The sequence below is a fragment of the Phaethon aethereus genome, assembly GCF_964289735.1.
Source record: "Phaethon aethereus genome assembly, chromosome: 13".
Lineage (NCBI taxonomy): Eukaryota > Metazoa > Chordata > Aves > Phaethontiformes > Phaethontidae > Phaethon > Phaethon aethereus.
In genome coordinates this window covers 5,285,342-5,312,260 of record NC_138589.1, presented here as the reverse complement: position 1 = coordinate 5,312,260, position 26,919 = coordinate 5,285,342, and the positions used below count along the sequence as shown (strand labels likewise).

The following is a 26,919-nucleotide window of genomic DNA, read 5'->3' as shown; positions in this document are numbered from 1 at the left end:
CAGGGGCGTGCTCTAAGTTGTTTTTCTGCCCCTTTTGCCATGACAGCTAGTACTACTACTTTACTTACATGATTATGAATCTTAAATCTATGTAAAGGTGTGCCATGGTGTCAGTGGGCATAGTGAAGCTGTTACTTGAGCTAAACATGACAGAACTTCATTGTTGAGGAGTCCCATTCTCACGGGGGTATCCACAGACCTGGTGTGTGGATGATACAGGCATTGAAACCCTTATATAATTCGAAGATATGATTCAGCTGTATGTGGTTGTCTTGCATATGTACTAAATTGCTCTTTTGCTATGGCATGTGTCTTAGACAAAGCATGCCCTCAGGCACTTCTGGACATGAGTGGCTTGCAGCTTCTTCATTCTGCAGTGTTTAATCCATTCTCTAACTTGGCTTTCTGTGTTTTAAATTATTTCAATAAAATTAATGACACTGGGAATATGTCCCAAATTATTACACAGCTGTATTTTTACTAGACGTTGTGCTAGAAAGCAAGCATTGTGGCTAAGGCAGTAAGTGGCTTGAAGACAACAGGTGGTGGCTTTGGTGATGGGAGGAAAATGGTGTTTCCGTACTAAATGGATATGAGCATGTGCTTTTCAAGGAAATCAGTAATATGACATGTAAATAAACCCTAAAAGGTAGTCACAAATAAAAATGCAATAAAGAATTCAGAATCTAGCACTCACTATCTTCCATATCTCTTTATATTTTGGGGATGTTTAAAAATAATTTTTTCTGTGACCAGTAATATTAACTTCAGTGATTCCAGGTTGTATTTTGAGCGCTACAAGGACTGGGTGTCTAGTCTGGAGATCTTGGTACAAGTCTGCATCTGTAAATGTTTTAAGAGAAGCTTGTATGTAGCTTAACGTATTAGGGCTTCAGTATAAATTAGATGAGTCAAAGCAAAGCCTTGCTTACTTGTAGAATTATTTAATTAGAATCAGTAAAGTTACAGGAGTATTTAATTCAAACTAGAGTTTGTTTCAGTGTCTCTTGAGATGGTATTATCTACTTCTGCCTTTTGAAGCCCATCATTTTTTCCTCTCCTCTTCCCTCCCCCCAATTATTCATAATATGATGCTAATTTTGATACGCTAAGAAAATTATAGGGTATTCTTGAATTCATTTGATCACATAAGATTGTTTATTTTATGATTCTTCAGTGCTTGTTAGAACTGGGCATAATTATTGACACTCAACATCCTGTCTGCTGGCTAAGGGAACTTGTGCAGATAGTACTCCACGTGATTCAGTATTGCAAAACGCAAGCTGTCCAGAGTGCACATTAGTGAAGTGAGTCTTGTATTGCATCTTAGCTCAACTGATTTCAGCAATAGTAAATAATCACTGAAGCATACAGTGCTGTGCAGCCCTTCAGAACTTAAGTGTTCAGCCTAACTACTGTTTGCATGTGACCAAAATAGGAAAAGGGAGGTGTATACAAAGGAGTGAATTATAACAAAGAACACTTTCTGCTTCAGCTCTTGTTCAGAAAACATATGTTCAGCCATGCAGGCAACAGTTGGGGTAAAGACACACTGTAGGTTTGGAAACAAAAGGCGTGTTCTTTTCTTGCATTCACAATGTTTTCAAACATATTCACTTGTTAGGGACTAGCCTGTCAGCTGGATCTTCTTGCAAGCATGATTTCTTTTTCCTGACTTCTTTCAAAAGCTTTTTCCCAACAATGTTTTACACTTCATATAATCCACTATGCATGGTAGGCCTGCTTCAGTCTTTGTGCTATTGATGATTCAGAGGTGGAGGGGCCATGCTCTGGGAGAATGTGGCTAAAGAGTAACCTTTCACTCACCCATACATCTGAAGGTGCTAAGCCACTCTTTATTCCAAATATCTTCAATGGTTCCATTGCTCTTCCTTGATGAGATGGCTTATAATTCACCATTAGAACATTGCCAAACTGATTAGTACAGCAAAAATATTTTTAAAGTGTTGATCCTTATGGTGTTTGTTTTTTTTTTTTTGTAGAACTAAGTATTGAAAATCTTTCAGAGACCTATCATAACTGCATTGAATCATCCAGTAAAAAAGACTTTTTTTTTCTCTACTGGTAATTCATTCAGTTTTGACGTGCCAGAGTAACCAAAAATTACTTGGTCATTCCTTCTGTTTGGATTCCTTTTTCCTAAATATATGGTTTGAGACCCTAGTATAAATACACTTATATTGGCTTAAAGGTAATGGTTATTTCCAAGTAAACTCTGCCTGGTTTAATTTATGACCTTTAAACTCACATAGCTAGAAAATGTACTGCTTTAGCTCCACAGGTATATAGTTAAAAGGTGTGACGTTCTAGTATAGACAAGGCCTAAAGTTTCTTTGAAGATGTCGCAGTGATCTACTCTCTGTAGGTTTTTCTAGGTCGAACTACTCATCTATCAAGTAAGATATTCATCCTTTGTTGTCAGCAGTGAATACCTCAGAGAGACAGGGCTCCCTACATTTTAATGCGTTTAGACTTGTATATAGAGCTCAAGCATATGTTTAACTTTAAGCTTTCTACTCTATAATTGGGTTATGTACTTGCTTAGTTTAGATGTGCACCATTGAATATAATGGTAGGGGAGAATATATAATCTTTGTGGCAGTGGTTTCACACCAGAAACCTGAACCCTTGTTCCTCTTACCCTACAGAAACACAAAAATTATGTGTCTTTCATGAAGTTCTCTATCTCTTTATATTTTATTTAAATACAGACATAATATTGGACTCAAAGACAAACTGTTCTAATGTTGGAAGTGCTCTATCAATAACCAGAATGGTTATGGAGTTTTATGTTGACTTGTGGATTATTCTTGTATTCTGTTGGAGTATTAATAGTGCTAGCTGAATTCAGTAGCCTGGGAAATTACCACTGATTAATGTCCATGATTAGAATTTCCCACATAAGGCCCTTCAGACCATGAGGATCATTTAGACAGCTAGAAAATCCACAGACAAGAAGACTCCATGTAAATATTTTCTAATGGAAGGTGCCAGCAAATACCTCCTTGCCAACATGTCAAAACTGCCAGAAGATCTGTGAGGATGGGGATTAACTTTTTAGCATTGTCATCTTAAGGGCCTTGACAGGCAAACATTATTTATATTTTTCTTTGACTGCATATGACTGAAAAGATTTTAACGGTAGATAAAACTAATATAAAGCAGTTAATGATACTGATGTATATTCCAAGTGTGCACCTTTTTCTTTTCATTGAGCTCTGTGTCAGGCATCCTTGAGAACACTACAGCTTTAAAATAAATTGTCCTTCCTTCTCAAATCAAATTTGATTTGTCTCCAGTCTGATAAAAGAAAGCACACACTAGTGTATTGCTTCTTTTCAGGAATTTTTTCTTTTGTTTTATAGGCTCTTTAAAAGTAAATTATGTTTTAGATGTTGCAGTGACTTCTCTGACTCTCAGGAAGAAAACAGTTAATAATAATTTCTTTCCTTTCAGCTCCCATGAGCCTACCTTCATTGTACAGTTTGCATATAACAGCTAGTAAGAGTAGAATGTACTGAACCTTAAACAAATCTATTAGGATCACCATGGCAAGAAACTGGGAAAATGGCAGGAAAAACGAACAATGATTTTGTAAACCCTCCAAAGGTCAGAAAAAGGCTTTCAGTAAGTATGCAGAGGCTAGAAATCAAATCCCATTTCCTATCATAAGAAACCAGTTGTTTTAGCAGCAGTGGTTAATGTACTGTACGTGAAAGATTTAAGACTACTTGGAAAGCTTTGCTTCTGTTTTATTAGGCTGCTATTGAAAAGCCAACAGCATAACTTCAACTAGGTGCTTTGAGATTTCTTAATGGGCTGTCAAGGGCAAGACACCAGGTCTGTGCTATACTAGCTCTTTCCTGTACATTAAAACAACAGGGGCCAAATGATCATATACAGAAGTATGAATTACTTGATGCTTTCTCTGTTCCATATGGTCAGCCATGTCTTTAGCAATTAATCATGTACAGAATCAGTTGAGTGCTCTCTGAAGCATTGAAGTCAACATTTAGTTGTACCTGTGCCAGTGGGGGCAGTGGGGGTTGCGAGTGTAAAATAGCAGGATGAAGAGCTGCTGGCGCCGAAGCCAGAGCAGCTGGCTTCTATAAACAACACTTTTTTCCTCTTTACCTTTTTTTTTTTTACTTTTTGACAAATATGAGCCGTTTTTCAATATCATCCAAAACATGAGGGTTGTTGAGTGAAACTCTGATATCTGGCATAGTGGATCAATAAACAAAAGGCAGAGAATTGGGTTTAATGTGCCCAAATTACTGGGTGATAACTTAAACCATACTGGCTGCTTCCATCGTATCAATGAAAACGGGTACATTTGCTCATATTTTAAGTAAAAATTTTAAAAGTAAAGAAGAAATGAGCAGTGGTTTGTAAGCAATTACTAGCTTTTTTTATCACATAGAAGTTATGACATGTTCAATTAACATGGCTTAAAACATTTCAGAGGGGAAAAAAATGAACCTAAAAGGCACAGTGTTCTAGTTTTACTGAATTTCATTAGGATACTTTTTTGCATTAAAAGCAAAATCAAGTCACAAAAATAACAAGGAAGGTACAGAACGACTTCTAAAATTTTAGCCCTGCTTACAGATTTTACGCTTTATGTTTTTCCTTTCCGTATTAGTTATTGACTATAGAGAGATGACTGCTCTATTAAAGTAGAAGTGGTTAGTAAATATTCAGAAGCTTATCCTATTTAAACTGGTGGTGAGTAAATTAAATCTTAACTCAGAGTGAAAAATCTGATTTGTTGACCCAATCAAGTGGGACCAAGAGACAAACTGTCCCAAGTGCCACTTTAGTTCAGACTGAAGGCTAATTTGTTTGACAGAATAACTAGGCTTCATGTCTCCAGCTATACAATGCTTCTAACCTTAAGTCTGGCTCCTCAAGAGGTCTGTATTGAAGGAGGGAAAATCTAGCTTTAAAAGACTAAAAATGTACCAGTGTGAATCCTGGAGTGTTTAGAGTTTGCTTGAAAAGTTTTTTTGCTTGCTTGTAAGCATGTTGTGGTATTCACCGAGGATACGTACAGTTAAGCAGGGTAGTGGCCTATTGATGTTGAAATAGAGTTTATTCTGCTGTCTATCTAAGAAAAAACACACCTGTACTCCTGTTCCGATACCTAGGTTAGCTCATTAAGACTCACAAAAGGTATCTAATTTTAAGTGTGTATCCTGGGTGAATAATAAGATTTGGCTATAACATTTTTGTGTTCAGTCCTGTGTCACTGATGGATTTTTTCAGAGAGAGTGAGAGGAATATGATACTGGTCTCTTAAAATCTCATTTTAGTACCTTTCTTTCTTACATGATAAGAAAGATGCTCTGATGGCTGTTGCCTGATATGTCACTAGAGCACTAGAGTTAATTCTGCCACTGTACCAGGAGGAAGGTAAAGGATGTAATTCCCTAAATGCTGTGTTTAACATAAAAGGCTGAACTGGCAACTGCTGTATATACATGTGTGTATGTAGCTTTGGGCTTTTTTGAGGGCTGGGTTGTGTGTTTGTTTTTAAGACCATGCTGTTTGGGACTTCAAGGAAGTGCCCTAAATACATTAATAGATCTGTAAGGAGAATTGCGGAAGATTTGCTGAAAATATTAACATATTACCAGTACTACTTATTAGAGAGACATGCTGGCCAATGAGACAATCCTTCCCTCAAGTGATCAGCAATTTGTGTAATCTCGTTGCTTAGGTTGTCCAGGATATGTTTTTGCCAGCTCAGGAAGCAGAAGAAAGAAAGTTTCAACAATTTGTAAACATTACCACCCTCAAGAATCTCTGTGGACACAAGGATGAGATAAGACAGGCTGTAGGGCTGGTTACACTGTTTATTTATTCTACTGTCCTGTGGTCCCATGTGTGCAGAAAAACACTGAGTCAGTGCTGAGTCCAGCTCCGAAATGTGAAGGCTTCACTCAGCATTGTGCAAAGGGGGCCTCTGCAGACAATTATCTGTCATTAAAGAACATTAAAAGAATTGAGACACAAGGTCAGATTTTCTTTGATGGGATGTGCAACTATAGTGATGTTCAAAAGAAGGTCACTCTTGCCCTTTAGAGCAGGGGTGGTATCGGCTGGGTATCTGACGGTTTTTTATCAGTGTTGATGTGAGGAAATGGCTTTCCCAGCTGATAACATCTTTGACCGAGTTTCTTGAACCCTTGACCTTTATCAGTCAAGGTATATATTGAATCCCCTTGTTAAAAGTAAATCCCAAAACAAGTTACATGGAAAAGGAAACTTTCAAAAGAATGTGGTTTATATTATTTTACCCAGAATGCTGCTTTATTTGCTACAATTTGGGATTTTTATTGAGATTATAAGAATAGCAAGTTATTAAGAAATGCCTCTATAAAAGCTACGTATCAAGCCCTGGACTTGTGTTGCAGGTAACCTTAGTGCCCTCAGCACTCTTGGAAAACAAGTAAATCAGTTAAATTGCTATGTATTGTTGTTGTATGTTGCTTAATAGTACTATTTCACCCTCCAGGTAGCTGCAACTGGACTCACAGGGCTCAGTAAAGAAGCATTTATGATGTCAGTGTCAAACTATGAGTTTGATTTGAACTGTGTACATCACCGCATAAATGAAAGGTATTAACAGAAGGCTGGAGCAGTATAATTGTTCTCTCAGTAAAAGTTAATTTACGTTCAGTTTCCAGAATTATGATGTTCCTGTAGATGGAGGGAACTTTAGTGGAACTCAGTACCAAAGCTGCAATTTGGCCAGGCACTCAGAATTCGTACAAAAGCATTATGTGACTGTGAATAGTTGAAGAAGTGGTCACCCATCTTCTCTGACTGATAATACTCTAATCACGTCATCTTTTCATCAGATTTTAATTGAAAATTCTGTAGGGACTATCAGTTCTCTATGCTCTGCACTTTGGGAATCACACATTTAGGGTATGTTGATGGTTTTTGCCTGCAAATAACTATACTTTCAGCTTTGTGAGGCATAGCATCACTAAACTTGGGGCTTTTCTGCAGTCTTGGAGAGAAGCAGACTTTTACGCTATCACCAGTGGATTTCACTATCCCATTGTGTTTAATAAGGCCATCTAAGGACTCTGAAAAGGTGTTCTGTGTCACTCGGTGTACTGTGACTTAGCTGTATGGCTATACTCTGATGATCCTATAATACAGAGACAAGCTTTAGTTATAGTGCTGTGTCAAGTATTGCACATGGTAAATATAAAAGTTAAAGCATGAACGTGCGAGGAGTGTTAATTGACATTCATTAAAGAATGTACATCTCTTCATCTCATGTAAGTATGTTCTCGCATGCAGAAGTCCTCTATCAAATCCTGCTTTAAACTGTGCAGCTGCTGGAAGTGAGACTCTTAAGATCAGATTGTTGAAGTTGGCAGATACTAGAGCTTGTGGAAAAGATGTTGTAGGTCAGTGCAAGGGAAACTCATGTCAGGGAATCCTTATCTGAAAATAGTCTCTGGCTTTTTGTTTGCTTTGTAATGTCAAAGCAGGGTCAAGAATGTGATCTGTATAGACAGAGTTTTGAACGTTTTGGGTTTTTACAAGAAAATGGTCTTTTTGATGTCTAAGTCCTGTATGACAGGGTAATGCCTGTTGGTAGGCCAGCTGATAGAGCCGGGAGGTGGGGAGGAAGATGCTATTCGCTCTTTGTCATCTGATGCTGGTGTAATAAAATTATTTTCTGTCTCTATGAACCCTGTCATTTTTGTCTCTTGGAACCACCATGGCAGTAGCAATGTTACCACTCCTTTACATAGCTTAAGAAGTGTGTAATCTGCATATTATTCTTTCTCGTGGAAAAAAAAAAAAAAGCTGTCAGATCAAGGATAGATCTTCCTGTTTTCACAAACTGAAGATAATAATAACCATTTACTTCACAGAATCCCCGCAGGAATTTTAGTGGTGTACATTTGGCCAGGGCAGAATGCAATGTGTATGTGATGCGGAGGAGGCTACATGCCATGTCTTTTTGTCATGTTGTTCCTGTAAGAGAGGCCATGCTGGGAGTAGCAATTGCAGCTCTTGGTGATGTTTGAGTTGTGTTTTCAAACTCAATTCTACAACTGCTCAGGTTAGAAACACGTTTTTGCATCATTTTCTGTGGAAAAAAATAGGCTTGTGCAAGCGTTCTGTCCGTTCAGTCATCCTTCCCAAAATTAGATTAGATACTTTTATATGTTTGCAGAAAGTGTGACTGAAGGTTAGAATAGCAAAAATAATTAAGTGAATATTAGGGGCTGGTTAAGGTAAGAAAGGCAAATACAGTATCTTCACTGAAGGAAAAGGCTACATCGTCGACTCTAGATCTCTGTTGTGGCTGGAATGCTGCACACCAAGTCAGCCCATGTACCCTGGTCGACGTATGTGTTGGTAGCGTGAACATCAGCTTGTGCCATTTCTTTCCCAAGTTGGCAGACATGGGGAAGCACAGGGGAAAAAAGAGGAGAAAACGGTGGGCAGGTTAGTAGTTGAAGGTAAAGATGGAGTGAGGGAGTTTGAGTTAGCTTGCTGGGTGGATGAAGGACAGTAAGATGATCTGTAGTTTCATTACATCAACACTAACTGTTGATAAAACATTTGGGAAGGCCAGTAACTTTTGGTCTGCAGAGACTGAGTGTGATCCTACTCCACAAAGACTTAAATCCATTATATGTGTGTGTGTGTGTGTGTATATATATATAAAAAAAAGCTATTTTTAATTTATTCCATAAAAGAAAAAAGGTAGAGTTTTACAACTTACTTCATGATAAAGAGAGCATGGGGACATCAGAAATTCCTTTCAGAAGATACAATACAAACAGGTATTTCTTCTTTAGCTTCACCAAAGATCAAAGCGGAGGTGGAAGTCCCCCACAGGAATGCTGTATTGAGGGAAACATTTCTGATATGATTTGGGACAAGAAAATATTTAGAAAAGAAAAAAATTATGTCTCAAAAAAATGAGACCTAGAATGCACAATGTCATCTTGTGTTACTTAAGGCAATGAGATTTTAAGGTTTACCTTATGTGCCATGTACATTGATTAAATACCAAATATATGGTGGCCATTTCTAACCATCATTTACTGTATTGATTTGTCAGCAGTGGAACTGTAATAAAAAAAGCTATTGATTTACTGTCCTTATTTGCTTATGGGCTTTTTATTAATTTTACACATTGTTTCCTATTTCTAGATTATAATTTTTATGTGGGTTTTTTTCCCTTTAAGACAAGCCTGGTCCTCTCTGAAGTTGGAAAGGAGGAACAAATTGAGGAACAAAGGAATGAAACCATCAGCTGCTTCTTGCTAGTTCTTACTGAGCGACAAAAGCTGCGTAAAGAATGGACAGCAAGGTGAGAAATCTTTGAAAAACAGTAAGGTAATAAAATTAAAAACAAGTATACGAATATAGTCCTATAAATGTCCTTGGGGGGAGCAAGTTCACGTTTTTAAAAAATTTGGAATTTTTGAAGTGTTCAAATAGTACTTTTCCTTGAATGGGATCCTCAAGGTTTCTGCTTCTGATTTCAGAGTTACTTTTTGGGAGAGAATGCTCCCTTACTGTGCTTACATAGTGCAATCTGTTGAGAATAGCCTGATAGGCAGCATACATATTTAAGGATTCGTATCACCTTAAGTGCCCTAAGGTTTTCCGCATACTGCTAACAATATGAGCAGTACTCCTTGCTGGCATGCCATGCTAATAGATGTCTTGTCCTTATTGTCCGCTTTCTTCATGATTTTCACATTTTTACATGGTGTCTTACTGGTATTAACTGGGTTGTGTTGGGTGAGTTTGGCCTAAATATACATATTGCTAGAGTTCATATCATGTGACTGTTCTATTATACCTGAGTTCTTAAATTGAACTTACTGCCATGGTAATAAATCAGGTGGTGGTGTCAACAATTTTTAAAAGTTGTTTATGTTTTTATGTGAAGAAGTTTATGTTACTGGAATCTGGTTGGACGCATGCATTTCAGAAACTACAGATCCATCATACTTCTAGTTCTTTCAGAAATATGTGAATTCAAAAACAATTTCCACTGAATGCCACCTTGTGTCCTCTGTAGCTGCTAAATGAGTTGATGTCACCTTTTTTCTATTTCTAAAAGCTATAATTTATACTCTTTTAATATAAATCTCCTCTTATTTATGATACTTACATAAAATATATAACAGTCTGAAATTTTCTACCAGATGTACAGCTTTCCTTTAAAACCGGATGTCCCATGCTTACAATTAAACACAGTTTTTAGTCAGAAGTATTTTTTAATGAGATTTTGTTAATCAAAAATTAAACTAATCAAAACTAGCACTTAATTGGCATGATCTTTTTACCTGCACTGAATGTTCCAGTTAAGGGAGTTCTCCTGTGTTGTGTTAGTGTATAATTTTGGAAAATTCCTAAAAATTCTATGGGATTGACTTTAAAAAGTTGATTGTACATATGGGATCTGACACTTGAGTGGTTTTGCTATTCCAAATCATTACAGTGAGTGGACTTGAAACATTTTAGAAGCTTTAGAGAAAAATTAACCATTATTACACAGCAGCAATTATTATTACAAATTAGAGGCTGTGTTTGATAAGTCTGCATTCTTATGAGTATGGAATGTTACTAATTAATGTTACTAATGTTACTGATACTAATCAGTTAAGATTCCAGAGCGAAAAAAGAGCTTAGTAAGGTGGATCTACAGTATTGTTCATATTATCATGTGGGGTTTGTTTCTTCCTTTTTGAGGAATATAAGGGATTTGGAGGGTGGAGGAATTTGCCTCCCATCACCATGCTTACTAAATAATGCCAAGTGTTTGGCTACATTGGAGACAGAGGAAATCACTTCAGGCTTTTCCAAGTGACGCGTGCATCTTTGTTGTGAACCAAAACAGAAAGCTTCCTAGAGCTTGGAAAAGGCTAAACAATTCTAATGAGTGGAGTATCTTTTTAGTGTTCGTTTAGTTTAAGAATGATTTCCTAATATACGAAGTCATCAGGACTCGTGGCAATCGGAACTCACGTAAAAGCAGTGTAGCTGTAGTGTTTCTAGTCTCTGCTTGCTGCTCACAATGTACCCAGAGGCTGGAGCCAGGGTTGCCGCTGTAGACATAGTCTAGTCTTTGACACAGAAAAGCTAAAGTTCTTGGGAAGGGGTAGGGAGAGGCACAAGCAGACAAAGTGCAGGCCTCCTTAAAACTAAACACCTGAAAGAAAATTTCAAGAGCATTGTGCCTTGAAAGTTCTGAAAGAATGTGTCCTTTGAGTATTAAATATCCATACTCCTTTTTCTTTCCATTTGATGTTTCCCATCCCAGTGACCTGTCTGAGAGTCTCATCCATATGATCTGCATAAAGAGACTGTTACCATACACCTCACTTTACTTCATCAAAGCTTCAGCTAGATGTCTGGAATGAAGCACTGGCTGTGGTAGCCATCAAGCATACGGTGGTGAAAGTTATAAAACGTCCGCCGTGGTACTAGCAGGGCTGCCCATGTTTTAGAGATCAGTCTATTGTGTACTTTGGAATTACATGAGAAAAATGTGCTTGGACAGGAAATAATTAGCACTTGTCAAAGGGCAGGCAATAGGTTACAGTATTTTACTTTCAACAGGCTATCAGGGGATCAGCTAGATTAGATAATAGAATTTTTTTCCTCTGGAAGTTAAATACAGATGACTCTAATTACCTTACATTGTGCATTAGAGAGCACATTATGAACACTACAACTTCAAGAAATTTAGGTCAATGAAGGGAGGGCAGCTGGCAAAAACTTTACTCTGCCCTTGGTCTTTGTAGAGTTACGTAGGCATGCTGTTCTTTCATGCGTTTTATTTGTGTCATTGACACCTTAAATTAAAAAAAAACCCACGCATGCTGGCAATTGATAATACAAACTGATTCAGCTTTTACAAATTCAGCCTTTCTCAGAGAAAGGCATATGAACTGTTTTGATACATGTATGTATCTACTGGGCTAGAGCATGCCCTTGCTGTATTTGCTTTAAGTTGTACCACTGTTTCTCCATATTAACCGACTGAAATTACTCTCTAAGTTTTTATTTCAGCTCCATAATCCAAAACGCGTGGTAGTGCATTTAGTCTTACGGCTCGCCATTTCATATACTTCTGACTCGAAGACGTCCTCAGGATCTTAAGTATCAGAGCAGGTCTTCTAGGGATTCAAGTTGTTCTATGTTGAGTGGTAGTGATCCGAAATACTTCAGGTAGGACTCAATGAATGTCCCCTAAGTGCTAAAAGAAATGGTCCAGAGTTTCTAAAGCCCCAGATTTGTTTATACTGCATGATAGTGCCTGATGGACAGGTTGTTAGAGCTGTTAAAGAGCTGCTCTAGCCCTTTGAACTGACCCCTTCTTGACCTCTGCTTACAGAAGGTCACTGTTCAGCTTATGAAGTAAGGGAACCTTAGATTCTACTGTAACAAATAGCGAGTCAAGAGAACAGCTGTGAATTTTGGACTAACCATGCAAACCTGTGTAGACTTTTTAGGGTCACTGTATGATAATTAAAATTGTTACCAAATTATATGGAAATTTAACAGCAATAGTGGGAAAGAGAGGGTGGAGTCTAATGCATTGGGTTTGATAAATGAAGTGTGAAGTTACCCATCTGGCTCTAGACAGCCCTCTTTTTCTCAACGAAAGGGAAACATTTAAAAATAACCATGGTACATCTAGAATCAATGACCCATAGAGAGCTGGAATAGATCAAGGTTTAATGGTGGCTGTGGAAGAAATTATCATTTGAAAAGTGAGACAAAGGATGAAAAAGTACAGTTCAATATCTGCACCTGATTCATTTCAAAAAAGGCCTTAATATTTTTAGCCCGTTGATGATGCTATTGACATTTTTTATTTTACTTTTTAACTGGAACCAGAAAGTTGTTATATCATAAAGAAACAGTTTGGCCAAAAAAAAAAGTACTTGAATTTCAAGAGAGAATGTTGCCTTTTCCTGATCAGTAAATGGCCAAGAGGACTGGGCAGTATAGTTCAATAATAATTGTATCTCTTATTTCTCTTAACAGAACTTGTATCATGTTATAATAATACTGTCTTTAATGCTTGCATGACATACTCAGCTTATACTACCAAACTAAATTGTCATCAAGGAATCAACAATAGATTAATTTAAAGGATAATGTTTAACTACATGCAAAATTATTAACTGCTAGTAAAAGAACATGGTTAGTTAAACCTTTACTAAAATAAGTATTTTTCATGCAAAAATTTTATTAGACCAAAATGGTTTTATTATGATGCAGACTATTGCACCATTTCTTCTAGGGGAAATTCAGTCAGTAAATGTAAAGTTTTGGAGAAATACATATTGAAGTGGAAACTTTGATAGGAAAAATAAAATTATTTATGATGAGTGTATTTTCATAGTTGTGCTACTTAAATTCTGAAATGTTAAGTTCTCTCTAAGTCATCACATAACGACAAATTAACATAGTGAAAACAGCAAACATCCAATAAATAATTTCAGCCAAAATAAACACAAAATTCTTCTGGTTCATGAGAGAAACAGCAGAAAAGTGTTAAGTGATTACATCTTGGAAGAATCAAGAACTTAAAACTTTGGCTTATCGAAATAACACAATGAAAAAAAATCTATTTTATGAGGTCATTCTAGAACTCATAACATTTTGAAGATCAGATCAGTGTGTATTTTTAGAATCGTTATATTTTTCTATCTTCGCACAACACTTCAACAGAAGAACTTGTTACTCACGGCAAATAATAAAAGTTTCAGGTTTCAAGTCAAACTTGAGCTACAATTCCGTAGCGGTTTTTTGCCTTTGTCAAACCCTTCTTACATGTCACAGTTTTGACATAACAATGTAAAGGTATCTATTTTTCTTCTACCTACAGAGAACACTTATCATACTACCGAGATAGTCTTACCTCTCAGCAATGAAATCTGTATTACTATGTGGCTATTTATATGGGTATTTAAATTATAAGTACATAGCGTAACAATTGAGTCCTAATCTGTGATAATTAGGTTAGGTTCTGTTAGGTTCTATAATAAGAAAAACAAGAAAGAATGTGAGAGTGGAATCCTAAAATAGTATGTATGCTAAATGAAATAGATACAAACAGGAAGAATTTTTAATATTTTCTGTTTTGAATAAAAAGTTTGGGTTTTGTTTTTGGTGTTTTTTTCTTATGCTTTCCTTCTTCATACCTTGGAATTTTAGATCATATCTAAGAAGGTAATTGAGGTAGATTTTACTCTTTTTGTCTCCAGTAGGACAAAGTGGTGTTGACATAAAGAAGGAACATATATCCTTCTGTAACAGAAGAAATGTTAAGAAGTAAGTAGGGGCTTTGGGAAAATTGGAGCCGATTTTTTTCCTTCCATCACAGACTTTGTGTATTTTTAAGGAACTCACTAAATGCTAGGTTTTTTTAATGAAAAGTGGTAATATCAGTTGAAAGTCTAGTTGACAAATACTGAACTGTTTTACACTCTCAGGCCTGCCAAGATGATACATGTATGAAACATTGTGAACTCTTCAGAAACTACTGCAATGGGAGCTACACCAGTTCCAAAGATTTAACAGACAAATTGCAGAGGTGTCAAAGTCTGATAGAGAGTGGGGAGAAGCATTTGGGTTGTTTAAAGCTTTTGTGGTTGTTTTGTGTAACATTAGAATGACAGATTTTTTTTTTTTTTCTCATGTTGAGGATTCCAGCTTCCACGTTTCTGAAATTGGTAAGGATGTCAGTACACACAGCTGCGTGATCTCCAGTGGGTTTTTTGTGACAGTTGTCCTTTCTGGACAATATGTGTGTCAGCTGGAATGGATACTCAGTAAGTTAGCAACAAACATAGACAAAAATTTTGATTCGTTATTTTGGAAATCACGGGGCGGGGGGGAAGAAAATGATATTTGGATTCTTTGATATTCATACTTTGCCTATGTGCGTTTGTATGCTCTTTAAAAGAAGAAAATCGAACTGTTCAGCACCCAGTATGTCATCTAAAACAGTTTTTCAGAAAATAGATGTACATTGTGACTTAGATGGTAATGTTGAATACTGTGTGTTAATTGGGACGAGGCTTTGAGGCAGGCTGAAAACCAACCTTGCATCTTTCAAATGAATGGAGGAAACACTGCGACTTCAATGAAGTTGTCAGGTCTCCTGCTGTAGTTATGCTTAGACATCAGCTGCCTTGATTGACCTTTGACTTTTCTCCAGTTGCTTATTACCAGACTTCTTTTGCTTCTCGTGACCCTTCCTGTTCTCCGCCTCTGTCTTTCACCTGTGTTTCTTGTACTGAGGAGTCTTTGAAGCAGCCAAGCTTGGGATCAATAGGTACAAGTACTCTATGGAACAATGGAAATACTGCTTGATTAAATGCTGCTGTTTAACCACCACTATTATTTCCTTTCAAACTGTCTTGACCCTTTACCCTTGAAAAGACTTTGTGTTTACAAGCTGTGGCTACTTACAGAAAATGCTGCTTCTTACCTTGGGATGTCACTACATCCACAGCAAATATGGTGCAAAAAATGTTATTTGGTGTAGGGGCTTAAAACAAATTGTATTATAGGGCAGTCTGGTATAAGTTGCAGGACTTCAGCTCTGTGTGTGGCTTCTGTGTGTGTCAGACTCTTTCATTAGGCACTTTGTAGGCAGTTTTTATTCTGAGGGTTTACTTTATCATTTTAGTTTAGCTTTAATGCTCCATTTCTGAAAACGATGAAGAGATGCATCATTCCCTATCCGAATAACTACTAGATCAAAATTCTTTGACATTTCCCTTCTTTGTTTTCATGCTTTTCTTGTTATGGTAGATGGATTTTTTCAAAAGATGATTCAGTGACACTTCCAAAACTGACAAAAGTCACAAATTTAGTCCTTATTTATAGTGCAATTAAAGTTTCCAAAACCAAAAGTGATAAAGAAATTGCCCACTCTATCAGAGTGCAATTGATGATGGTTTGTTTTTTTTTTTAAGCTAAATTTTTTAGAGGTTTGACTTTATTGCACCTGGACAGGCTCTTAAAGTCAGCATGGGTGACGTTTCCTTATTTATGTAAGCTTTATACTAGTACAAGAAAGATATTTATTGCTGTTTTTCCAGTGGTTTGACAATGATTTGCTCACTACCACTGGGAGATCTGAATGCTGGAAATGGAGATTATTGTGTTTCCAGGCTGCAGGATACTGGAGATTCTATAGATCACAGAGGTGACAAATTTATAATCTGTGGAGACGAAGTGTTAGCCACATCATCAGACAGTTGAACCACAAAGTAGCATTAGCATCAACTGTCATCTTTCCTGGAAGAGAGAATGGTATCTGCCAGAGGCAGGGGAAAAGGAGAAAAGCCAGGAGAATTCAGTGTGTTGTACATTGCTCTTTAGCTGCCCCTATTAGCCAAAGATCTGGTGTTATAAACTAGGGATAAAGTGTGACTGGTCTAGAGAATGAAAAATTATCATAGATCTTTTTTGTTTTATCCACTGAGTTTTCTTTCTTCTGCAGTATCAATCCATACTTTCCTTTGCCTTCAGCAAAATGTGCTAATTGTATGTAACATGTCCATAAAGCTATTCACAAACTTATTATGAACTGAAACGTTGTCTAAAACCAGACATTTAAAATTAAACAAAACTAAAGATAGAATTCTCTCTTCTGTAAAATAATAGAAGCCTTATCCAACCAAGACTTTATTGTTGTTAGCTGACCATTATTGTCACAGCTTTATCTGTCATAAAGCTGAATTAAATTAATTTGATTTGGAGGATCTGTGTTAAATAATCTGTATATATTACCAATACAGAAAAAACAGAGGGTGACATAAAGGGTTTACCTAGCCAAATGGTGTGCTTATCATGTCATAGCATGAAGCATGAGTGAGCAGATTCTTACATAAGTTCATGACTGAAGTCTTAAATGCTGTCAGCCTTATGTTATTAAAAGTTTCTCCGCATATATAGAACTTGATGACTCCAGGGATTGGTAATGAAATACAAAGCCTTTTGTTTTTAGGTCAGAGGTTCAAATACAGTTCAGGTAGATAGTGCCAAAGATTATTCCCATTGGGTATCTGTGTTTGGCCTATGTAAAATGCACTGGTTCTCCAATCCTAGTAGGCAGGTGTGTATATCACATAAAGCAACTGTTACAGCTGACACTAATTGGTACCCTTGCTGGCATTTTTGGAACAGCGAAAAATTAAATGGATGTAGAAACTGAGCAAGATACTGTCAATGCTCTAAGCAGTCTAGACTGTGGTTGTGAGGTAGTGATAAGCCAATGAATATCATGGCAGACTGTCGTCAAAAAGAAGAATGTCAGTCGTTGCATTGCTCTGCAGTTTGCTTTCACTAAATGTTATGGTAACTTACTCAGATAATCATATGCTGGTGAGAAAGCAGTGGTAAATTACTGGACGATGTCAACAGCATTGGACGAGAGGGAAGTGCAATCCACTGGGAGCCCAAAAGAATGGGTTGGAGACGTATCGACTAATCAGAGAAAGTAAGATGAACTAGGGAATAGAATTAGATTTACTTGCTTATTTTCACTACTAAAGAGATCTTTTGGGCATCTTAACAGTTTAATTTGGCTATGTTATTTGTGCTGTTTATTTTGTCTGAATTTTCAATTCTTAATGTATCATTGCTGTGGGATTATTCAATTCTAAACTATGATGTTTAAAACAGCTAAAAAAGGAAGTTGCCATTTTTTATGCTTAAGATGTTCTGTAAAAACAGAGAACTTGGGAACCTGTTACATAGCATGCATTGTTTTGGTATTCTTCGTCTTGTTTTGGTAAATGACAGCAGCCCCAAATGGACCTTAAATCATATGTAGTACTAGCAGAAGAAAATCCCCCTATAACTTACTTGAGTAGCTTAGCCAACTGAGAACATTTCTGGACATACGCAACGCCCTAACTTACTTGTAATTCACAATATATATTGGTATTTCCGTATTGCTGTATTCTAGAGACTATTGAGCTTGGGTTGGTGGTGGAGGAGATAGGACTCCATGGATGAGGAGTGTGTTAAAGTAACATCAGTGGACATCAGTCATCCATAATTGAGAGAAATAACTGAAACAAAAAGGTACCTTGAGATGTATCAAAAAGATTAACTGAGAAACAGGTTCTCAAAATGCAGGGTTTGTGGGAAAAGCTAAGAAAAGTTGGTTGACTATTAAAGTAAAAGCGGTAATACTAGGAGAAAAGAGTATTCTGCTGGAAAAGGAGAGTTCTGAGAGCTACTAATAAGACAGTGTTCCACACTTTCCACAAGGGTAAGCTGAATGGATCTGTTAATTATACCGGTGGATGTGCTGGGCTTAGATTTAGCTCCAAATTATGCTGGAGGGCATTTTTTGTACAAGTTTAGACGGTAGTCTTAAAATTTTGCCAGCTGTTTTTGAGCAAGTCGACATTTTCTCATTTTTGTTCTCTCATCTTTAGTAATGTCAACATTTGGTCTTTCTGAGTTCTGAAAAATATTCCTATCAGAATGATTTTTGACCACCTAGTAAAGGTGGATTTGAACCAACTGCTTAGTATCCACTCCAGCATAGATGACTTGCTAGCTGTACAACATGTTTGTTGCAAGGCATATAAGGTCTAATTATTTTATATTAGACCATCCTGAAAGCAATTTACGTATTTGCCCTTCTTTGGAGATACGGGTAATCCCAAAATCCAGATGTGTGTGTTAGGGATTGAGGGGGAGGTCGACAGAGGGGAAAGGAGGGGAGGAATGGGATTTGAGAGGGAAGAGGGTGCAATGTTGGAGGTTTTTAACTGTTTTGCTTGCCTGTAGGTGACACTGTTGCATCATTTATCTGCACATTTTCACATATCTTGTCCAGGGACGAAAAAAAAGTTTCACTGAAATCATTTGAGAGAGATTCAAATAAATACATTACACTAATGGTTCCTTAAGCCTATTCCTTAAGATACAGGTAGATGAATTGCATGTTCTCCTTCCCAAAGATGGCAGCAGTTTATAATATTATTTCTGATTAACTAGCTCACTAGCATTGCATCTTCAGTTCAGTATTCCCTTGACAGGCAAGATGCTAAAAGGATTGCTTTGCATGTTTCTAAAGACTAATGTAATAAACCAAGATGATAATACACTGATGAAAAAAAAAAAATCTTAATTCGCTGCTAAGTTATGGCAATATAAAGTTAAAATGTTTTTCTTTGCTCAAGTCATTTAAATTAATAATGTGTGCCATTAAGTGAAATCTCACAGAGGATTTTTTTCTTCTTTGCCATTAAGTATGCTAGCTACAGAGAAAATGAAATATTCTATGAGGCTTGAGCAATCATCTGTCTCTAAGCTACTGTGTGTCTGCTGCCAGATGTTCAGGTGCTGGTGCTGCTGCTTTGACATGTATATCTCTTCCAGGCAAAAAAACAATATATACATCAGTCCAGGTGCAAGGTGGCCTTGCCAGCAAACCTGCCTCCTCCTAGCTGTGACACTCATCCGCTCCCCATCAGAATGTGTACGTTAGAAGGGGATTGTAATTAACCCCTGGAAAGCATAGGTTTCACTAAAGTGATGTGCACAGTAATGATATTGTTAGCTTCCTTAATTTCCAGTTTCACCATCAATTATGCCATGTGTTTCATCCAGTTGCTGCTACCCTCCCAGTGTTAATTATAACCTACAAGACTGTTACAGTTAATTTTATGGCAAGCATATTGTCTCTTCAAGGCTCCACAGCAGCTCATAAATTATCTTGAAGGTAAAATGTAACTTGGGGAACTAGTTATGAAAATTCCATCCATCTCGCTTAGGAGGTGCAGCTGCTACTGTCAGCTGCCTCGCTGCTGCATTGTGAAGGAATTATGGTGGGTCAGGTTTAAGAGGCTAGGCCCAGGCTGTCACTGAGGAGAAAGGCTGTCCTGGCCCTGTCAGACAAGTACCTTCTGCCAATCCCTTGTGGTTTCACTTTGCAGGCAGGAAAAGGCAGGCAGTGCAGGTGGATAGTCCCCAAGCTGTCTCCATTCATTACTTTACAGAAACTTGTTTTAGGTAGGCAGGTACGGAGACCTTTTCACCGTTGTCATAATGTTAGGCATCATCTGCAAAGTGCAAGATAGATAACTCTATAAATAACTGGCTCTTCTGTTGGGCTGGGACGGTGGAGAAAAGATGATTAGCACTGTAGACGCACGTGAAATAGCTCGCTGGTTTGTAAAATGACTGTTGGTTTAATTGTAGCAATAGCTTGGTTTGGAAGAGCACATCTGTTCCCTTTTATTTCGCATACACAATACGAGGAGGTGCAATTTCACTGCTAAGTAATTTGTGTTGGAGTCTCACATTAAATAAATTAGCATGGGTTTATATTGGAATTATTTATGACATCTGTGTGTGTGTCCTGTTTTTCTGCTGAAGGATTTGCAAACACTCATTTTCTTTGAAAAGGAGGGGGAAGGGGTGAGAAAAATAAAAACTAAGTGGTCCACTGCTCAGAACAATGAGCTCGGCATTCAGTGCTATTTATATTTTTGTAGCGCACTTGTATTATGACTATAATGCCTCATTCTGCTCTTTATAGTAATAATACAAGACTACCATAAAAATATAATGCCTTATGCTGCTGTCTCTTCCTTCAATATTTTGTATTGTAGTAGTTTGAAATGCTGTCAAGCTTTGGGTGTTCCTTTAAGAATGAAACCGAAGTACAAATCAAATTTCCTGAAAAGCTTCCCCCCGCCCTTTTACCTTTCAAAAGGACTTCTGTGTTTACAGTGTTGTTTCCTAACATCATTTACAGCTGGGAGGGCATATGAGAAGGAACACAGAAAGCTGATACTTAACGTATTTCCATAGGCAACCTCTGTGCAGATGTGAACATACAGACACGTTGTGAATGAGTAAATGTTGTGAATTCAACTGAGGAGAAAATGAGCAAACACAACAACGAAAGCCAGCAAGGGTAACGCGTCTAAATATCTATTGTGCATTTGTTTTGACAGTCTTCATTCAGTTTTAATTATTTTTGATCATGTATTATACAGGGAAGAAAAAATTTTCAAAATAATGTTGACTTTGTAAATTGGACCTCTTACATGTTTGCAAAGTGGGGGGAAAAAGGCTGATTAGAGTGCAAATTAGTACGCTTCTAATGTATGTTCATTATTGCTTCTCCCTTGGACTTTAGAGCAAACGTGCCTTGTGATATCTTATAGAGACCCATTCTATTCCCAGAGTCAACAAAACATGTTTCAGTGTATTCAGAGAAGAAACTCCAAAGCTTCAACTAACCAGAATCCTGTATTTCTATTGGTTTAGTTTATTCGGAGGGAAGGTGCGCATTAGGCACGATGGGCAAAGTGAGGTGTAAAAACAAGATTGCCTCAAGAGTAGACGCAGATGCATTGCTTCTCAGAAGTAGAGTTCCTTCTTGGCTTCACCCCTTCCTTGTCTCTCTCAGAAGAGAGAGGGGAAAAAATGTAACTGGTGCTAACATATGCCATTTAATGCAGGGTTGCTTCGCCTGGTCATCTATCATTACCTCCGACACTCTAGGATGTCAGTTACTCTACAAAGATTATCCATCAGTATTGCCAAAGCGATTCCTCCATTGTGGGGTACTTCCCAGTTATGATTCTGCGTCATAACTGGGAGCTATCTGCAGCTGCTGTAGTATAGTTCTTGCTAAATTTTTGATGAATTTGTGTAGGCGGAGGAGGCTGGGGACAGGGAAGAAGTCTGAGAATTTTAACGTCCCGTACTCGTTTCTGAAGAGATGAGATGACTTCTGAGTATCCAAAAATGTAACATTTATTTTGTTTAAAATCATGTGAAAGTGTCTGGATTACCATTGTCGTCGTCATCTCTTCTCAGGTTGATTTTACACCATTGCAATATCACTGAGTTCAGTAGAGTTACTCTTGGTTTAAGTTAGTGTAACTGAGAAGAGAATCAGGACACAGGTCATGGAAAATACCCTTCACATCTTGTTTTGATGGAATCTCAGACTTTTATTGTGACACGGCTGCAGAAGGACGCATCCAAGTGGAAAAGTCTTTATGGTTTGTAATTTGGCACGTAAAATGGTCATTGCCAAAGTAATTCTTTTTTAAATATAAGAAATTTCTTTGTGCAATTGAATGAGAAGAAAAACCTTCTCTGGCCGCCCCCACCCTCCCCGGGAATAAAGTGCCTTTGTTTCTTGGCTCTTGGCCAACTTCCATAGGAAAAGCTGTATTTGGAAAGCGTTTGAATTATGTAGTAGTGCAAACTTGGTTTTTAGGAAGATGGATTAAAGTAGCTGTAAAATAATGCGAGAGAGGACAACTTCAGGGTTGGATCCAGACCACTCAGTTGTCACAGGTGGACATGTTTGAAAAAATGTTGCTGTTTCTTGCTTAACATGACTTAACATGTTCTTTTATATCATCAACCCAAGAAGAAAATTAATTTTCAAAATAGCCTCAGTATTAGATAGTCATTAGATGCCAAAAACATCTGGGGAAAAAGACAGAGGGTTTTTTATGGCTTTAGAGTCTTATTTATGACACACAGAATTTAGACTGTTGTAAAAGAAGTAATTTAAAAGAACAGAAACTCAGATGAAATATGTTTGCCAACTAAGTGCCCTATAAGCCAAATGAATGTCTAAGAATAAAAATAATTTTGTAGCTCCAATATAGGTAAATATCAAAAGGATTTAAATCGGTGATAGGTTGTGCAGATCAGTGATGAAGCTTCAAAATGTATAAAGAAAAGAAATAATTTTTAATGTTGTTGTAATAGGAGAATTGATTTTTGGAGTTTTCTGCTTTTTAACAGTTAATTATAGGTTCCAGTAACATGGGAAGATTTCTGTGCTTGTTTGAGTCCTGTGGAATCGATGGAGCGCTGCATGCAGTTGACCATTTGCTCATTCAGTTCACCCATGAAAACAAGTTATCAATACTGCTTAGCTCTCTTACTGTACTCTAATATAGCATGTTTTGATGTGAAATAATTTTTTTCTTCCATTTCACAGTACTCCCATACGTTGGTCTTCTGTTACTCTGAGATGGAAAATCACTGCTCTTCACTGGCATTTTAGGGCCTTCTGATCTATTTGCTCTCTGTGTAAGGTAGCTGTTTTATAATTCACCTTGGGTGAGAAGTTTAAAACTTTCTGAGTAGGATTGCTAGACTACCAAAATATTATTTAATTACACAAATTTAATTGTGTAATTAAAATTACATGATTAAGAAGTATGTATTTGGTTCCTGGCTCAACAGAAGCATTAAACAAGCTAATTTCAAGAATGTATATAGTCTCTTTGAAGGAATATACCTTGCAACAAAGTAAATAGAATCACTTACGTGTTTGAATTTTCACATGTTCAAAGCAAGCTACTTCATATGTCTGAGTTCTAGCATGAATTTAGGGCCTCTTGTCATTAGTCCTGCAGTTTAACTGAGCACACAGAATTACTTTGTTGAAAAAACATATTCTTGGTTTGATGGATTTGGACTATATTTAGGGATTTCTCTCTCTCCTCGATGTCCTTCTGTAAAAGGAAACCCTCTTGGTCTCTCTTCAGAGTGTCTTAAAACAAACCAACGAACCAACCAAAACAAAGAAATTCCCCAAAACAAAACCAAAAAGCCCCCTTGAACTCTATGAAGTATCTAAATTTATGAAATACATAACTTTTCTTTTTTTCTCCCTGGAACCTATAAGCAGTATGTGGTACGATGCTAACAGAGTTGCTGATCTTGAGAAGTGCTTGCTGACTGACCTTTACTGTGCACTCTTAATAGCTAACTGATATGGAAAATACTAATCCTTCAATTTTTACTAACTTTTAGTTTTATCCTACAAAAAAAACCTACAAAAGAAAACCTCATACTGTCAAATATCAGAAGAGAAAAGGTTTAATTTTTAATGTTTAAATGTACAACTTTAAAAAATGTATCAATTATTATGAGGTGTAATTGATGATAAATACAGAAAAATAATTTTGTTTGCCTGCTCATTTTTTTTGCTCAAAGCCTAACCTTTATTTAAGCATATTATTTTTCTGTGTCACACACACACCAAAAAACCTCTCAAGATTTATTGGCGTTTGTATGGAAAAAATGAAAGGATTTTCATGTTTTGTAAGAAACTTAATACACTCTCACAGATGGCCCAGCTCAGGTGTGATTTTAATTATGAGATAAAACAAAGCCCAACACAGTAGGAAGTAGTCTTAATAAACGGCCTGAAGCTTTTGTCTTCATGTGTCAAAAAGCCTTTTTATTGCGTGATGAAAACATTTTTTTTTACTAGCTGTTTCTAAAAATGCTTGAAAAAAATACAAGGGCCTCCAAAGTTCAAGTTAATTACTTTGGTCAAGTAAAAAAATAAGGGATTTTTTCGTTTTCCATTTCTTTTTTCTTCCCAGTAACTTTAGACTACTGATGGCAAATGATAGAAAAAATGCATTAATAATAATAATTAAACCTGCAAAGACACTAATGCTTTATTTATAAATAAAATAATCTTCTAATTAGATGTTGTCGTGTTTGTTGGCGTATTACATTGCTTAGTAGTAACAAAAAACGAGAATTTGTTAAGCCTGGCTTAAACTGCACCATCGGAAACTAATCTTAATTTAAACTCTGCTGTGGTATTCAGCCTTCATTATTAAAACACAAATAGTATGATCCTGTTGTTAAATATTACTAATGTATTATAATAATGTTGTACTGTCTTTCCCTTAGTGGGGAATTACGAGGATCTCCTGTTAGGACCTCGGTGTCCTGACATAGTTAATTATCCATAGATAATGGTTTTCAGCAGTAGCTGTTCTGAACATCACAACCTCACTGTTAAGGGCTTAATAAATATTTGCAGACTCAGGTGCAGAGCACCTACGTACTCCTCTACAGAAGCAAACAGCTGTGGTTTCTTTCCTGTGCTATACATCACATACAACGTCTCATTTGTTGTGGCAAACCTAATGGTGCAAATGGCAAGCGTTGCGTCCTATGGTATACTGCGGTAATCTGTTTGTGGCAGATATGCTAACTTACCTTTCATGAGTTATCTGTCTTTTCTAATACAAAAATATCTGAGAAAGCAGAAACTTCTGGGGTTTGTTACTTGAATGTTGTGTATATTGATAAAATTATTTAAAATTTTGTTTCAGGGTGTGTAACCACTACCACCACCAGTGCTGGAAGGTGGAAAACGAGAACCAGATGGCTCAATTGAATTCTGTGTCCATGAGCTTACTTTTAGGGGACAGTTATTTGTAATAATTATTTCAGTTATAGGACAGTGAAGAGCGTGAACATAATGAGCTTTTACAAGTAATACAGGTTAGGGATTTTTTGTGTATGTGTGTGTAGTTGAATACATTTCATGCAAGGAAGTACCCATAAACTTCATGTAGTGGTGCATCACCTTAACTTGTGGCTTGGAATATTGGGTGATTCTTCTATAACATCCCATCTTTAATTGCTGTTGTATAATGGAGTGAAAGGAAGAAATGCTGGGTTTATGTACATGGAGCTAAGCCACATTCAGACTGGATTCTAGCAGTGGTATAACTTTCATGGTCTTTGATTAGTAGTCAATAAGCCTCCCTGTGTAACCAGTCAGAATAGAAGTAATATTTGAAATGTTACTCAACAAATTAATTGGTGTTCGGTCAAAAAACACCATTAACAACTTCATACATTTCCCATAGATTTCAATGCTTTCAACAAAGGCCTCAAGGGGAAGTTTTGGGGCTTTTTTTCCAGAAACTTTCCATGCAGTGCTTCCCCCTTGCCCTGCCATCCATGCATCTTTGGTCCTAATCCTTTTCCATATTTGGATTTTAAGGCTTATATTGTATTAATGCATCTCTCTTCTAGTCGTGTATTATGAGAATGTATAATAAATTAGTAATGATGTCTTTTAAGCTCTTGATCATGTGCTGATTGTGAGGGCATTTGGAAGAATGGTTCATATTCCGCAGAATTCATGGTCCAGTTTAGGCAGGAAAATGATCCTTGTCTGTCTTGTCCTGTGTGCATCATCCACCGAATCTCAGCTTATGTAGTGCCAAATGCTCTGTCAATATTTATCTTTTCTATGATTTCTAGGAAATCAGTTACTGATGAGAAAGGGTAGCAATCTTCGTTGCCTTGATGTGTGCCATGACTTGCATGGGTTGCTGTGAAGCATGAATACTCAGCACTGATTGCCCTGGTCTCTGAGACACTTCTAACTGGTTTATGGTTGTCAAACACACCAATTTTTTTATACTCAGCAGCTGGCAAACTGTGTAGTGACTGTAGGAAGCTTTGTATACTGGTGTTAATATTACCATGAGAATTATGTTTCAACTGAAGTTATGATTATGATGTTGCATAGTCAGATACCAGATATGGCTTTGGTACAAACCTTGAGGAAGGAGTTTTCATTCCGATGTGCATCTTATGTGCCATAGATTGTCTTTCTACTTGTTAATCCAATTCTGCTGATTGTCTTAAAGTGAAACAAAAGCTGGAAATACTGGTCTGTTTTACTCTGACAGATGCTGCATTCTTCTTCCACACTGGATGTGAGTAGTGTTGACTGCTAACATGCCACTAACATGGCCTGGCTATCTGGCCAAGAAGTCATTAATGTCAGATAAAAAACCAAAGTAAATGAAGGATGCTGGTTTTAAGTGGTGATAAACTGTCGGTCCTAAGTGTTATGTCTCCCCATCGAACAGGAGAAACAATGGCAGTGCTTGCTTCCCTTAATTTTTAATGGTACAAACATAAAAGTTACTTGAAAAACACACATGACTCTAGGATTAAAATTCAGCATTAGATTAATTTAATTGCCATTATATACCTTTTTAATTGAGTGCACTTTAAAATTCTGCTGGT

General features: G+C 37.0%; 1 protein-coding gene across 1 annotated transcript in view; it reads left to right on the top strand.

Moving 5' to 3' along the window:
- The window catches only part of FTO (FTO alpha-ketoglutarate dependent dioxygenase), a gene marked incomplete at its 3' end in the record, with an annotated part of 251,934 nt that overhangs the window by 102,739 nt on the left and 122,276 nt on the right, over positions 1–26,919 (top strand). The window contains exon 8 of the mRNA XM_082005743.1: positions 9,255–9,379. Coding sequence (XP_081861869.1) covers positions 9,255–9,379 — 125 coding nt within the window. The remainder of the gene's footprint in view (positions 1–9,254; positions 9,380–26,919) is intronic.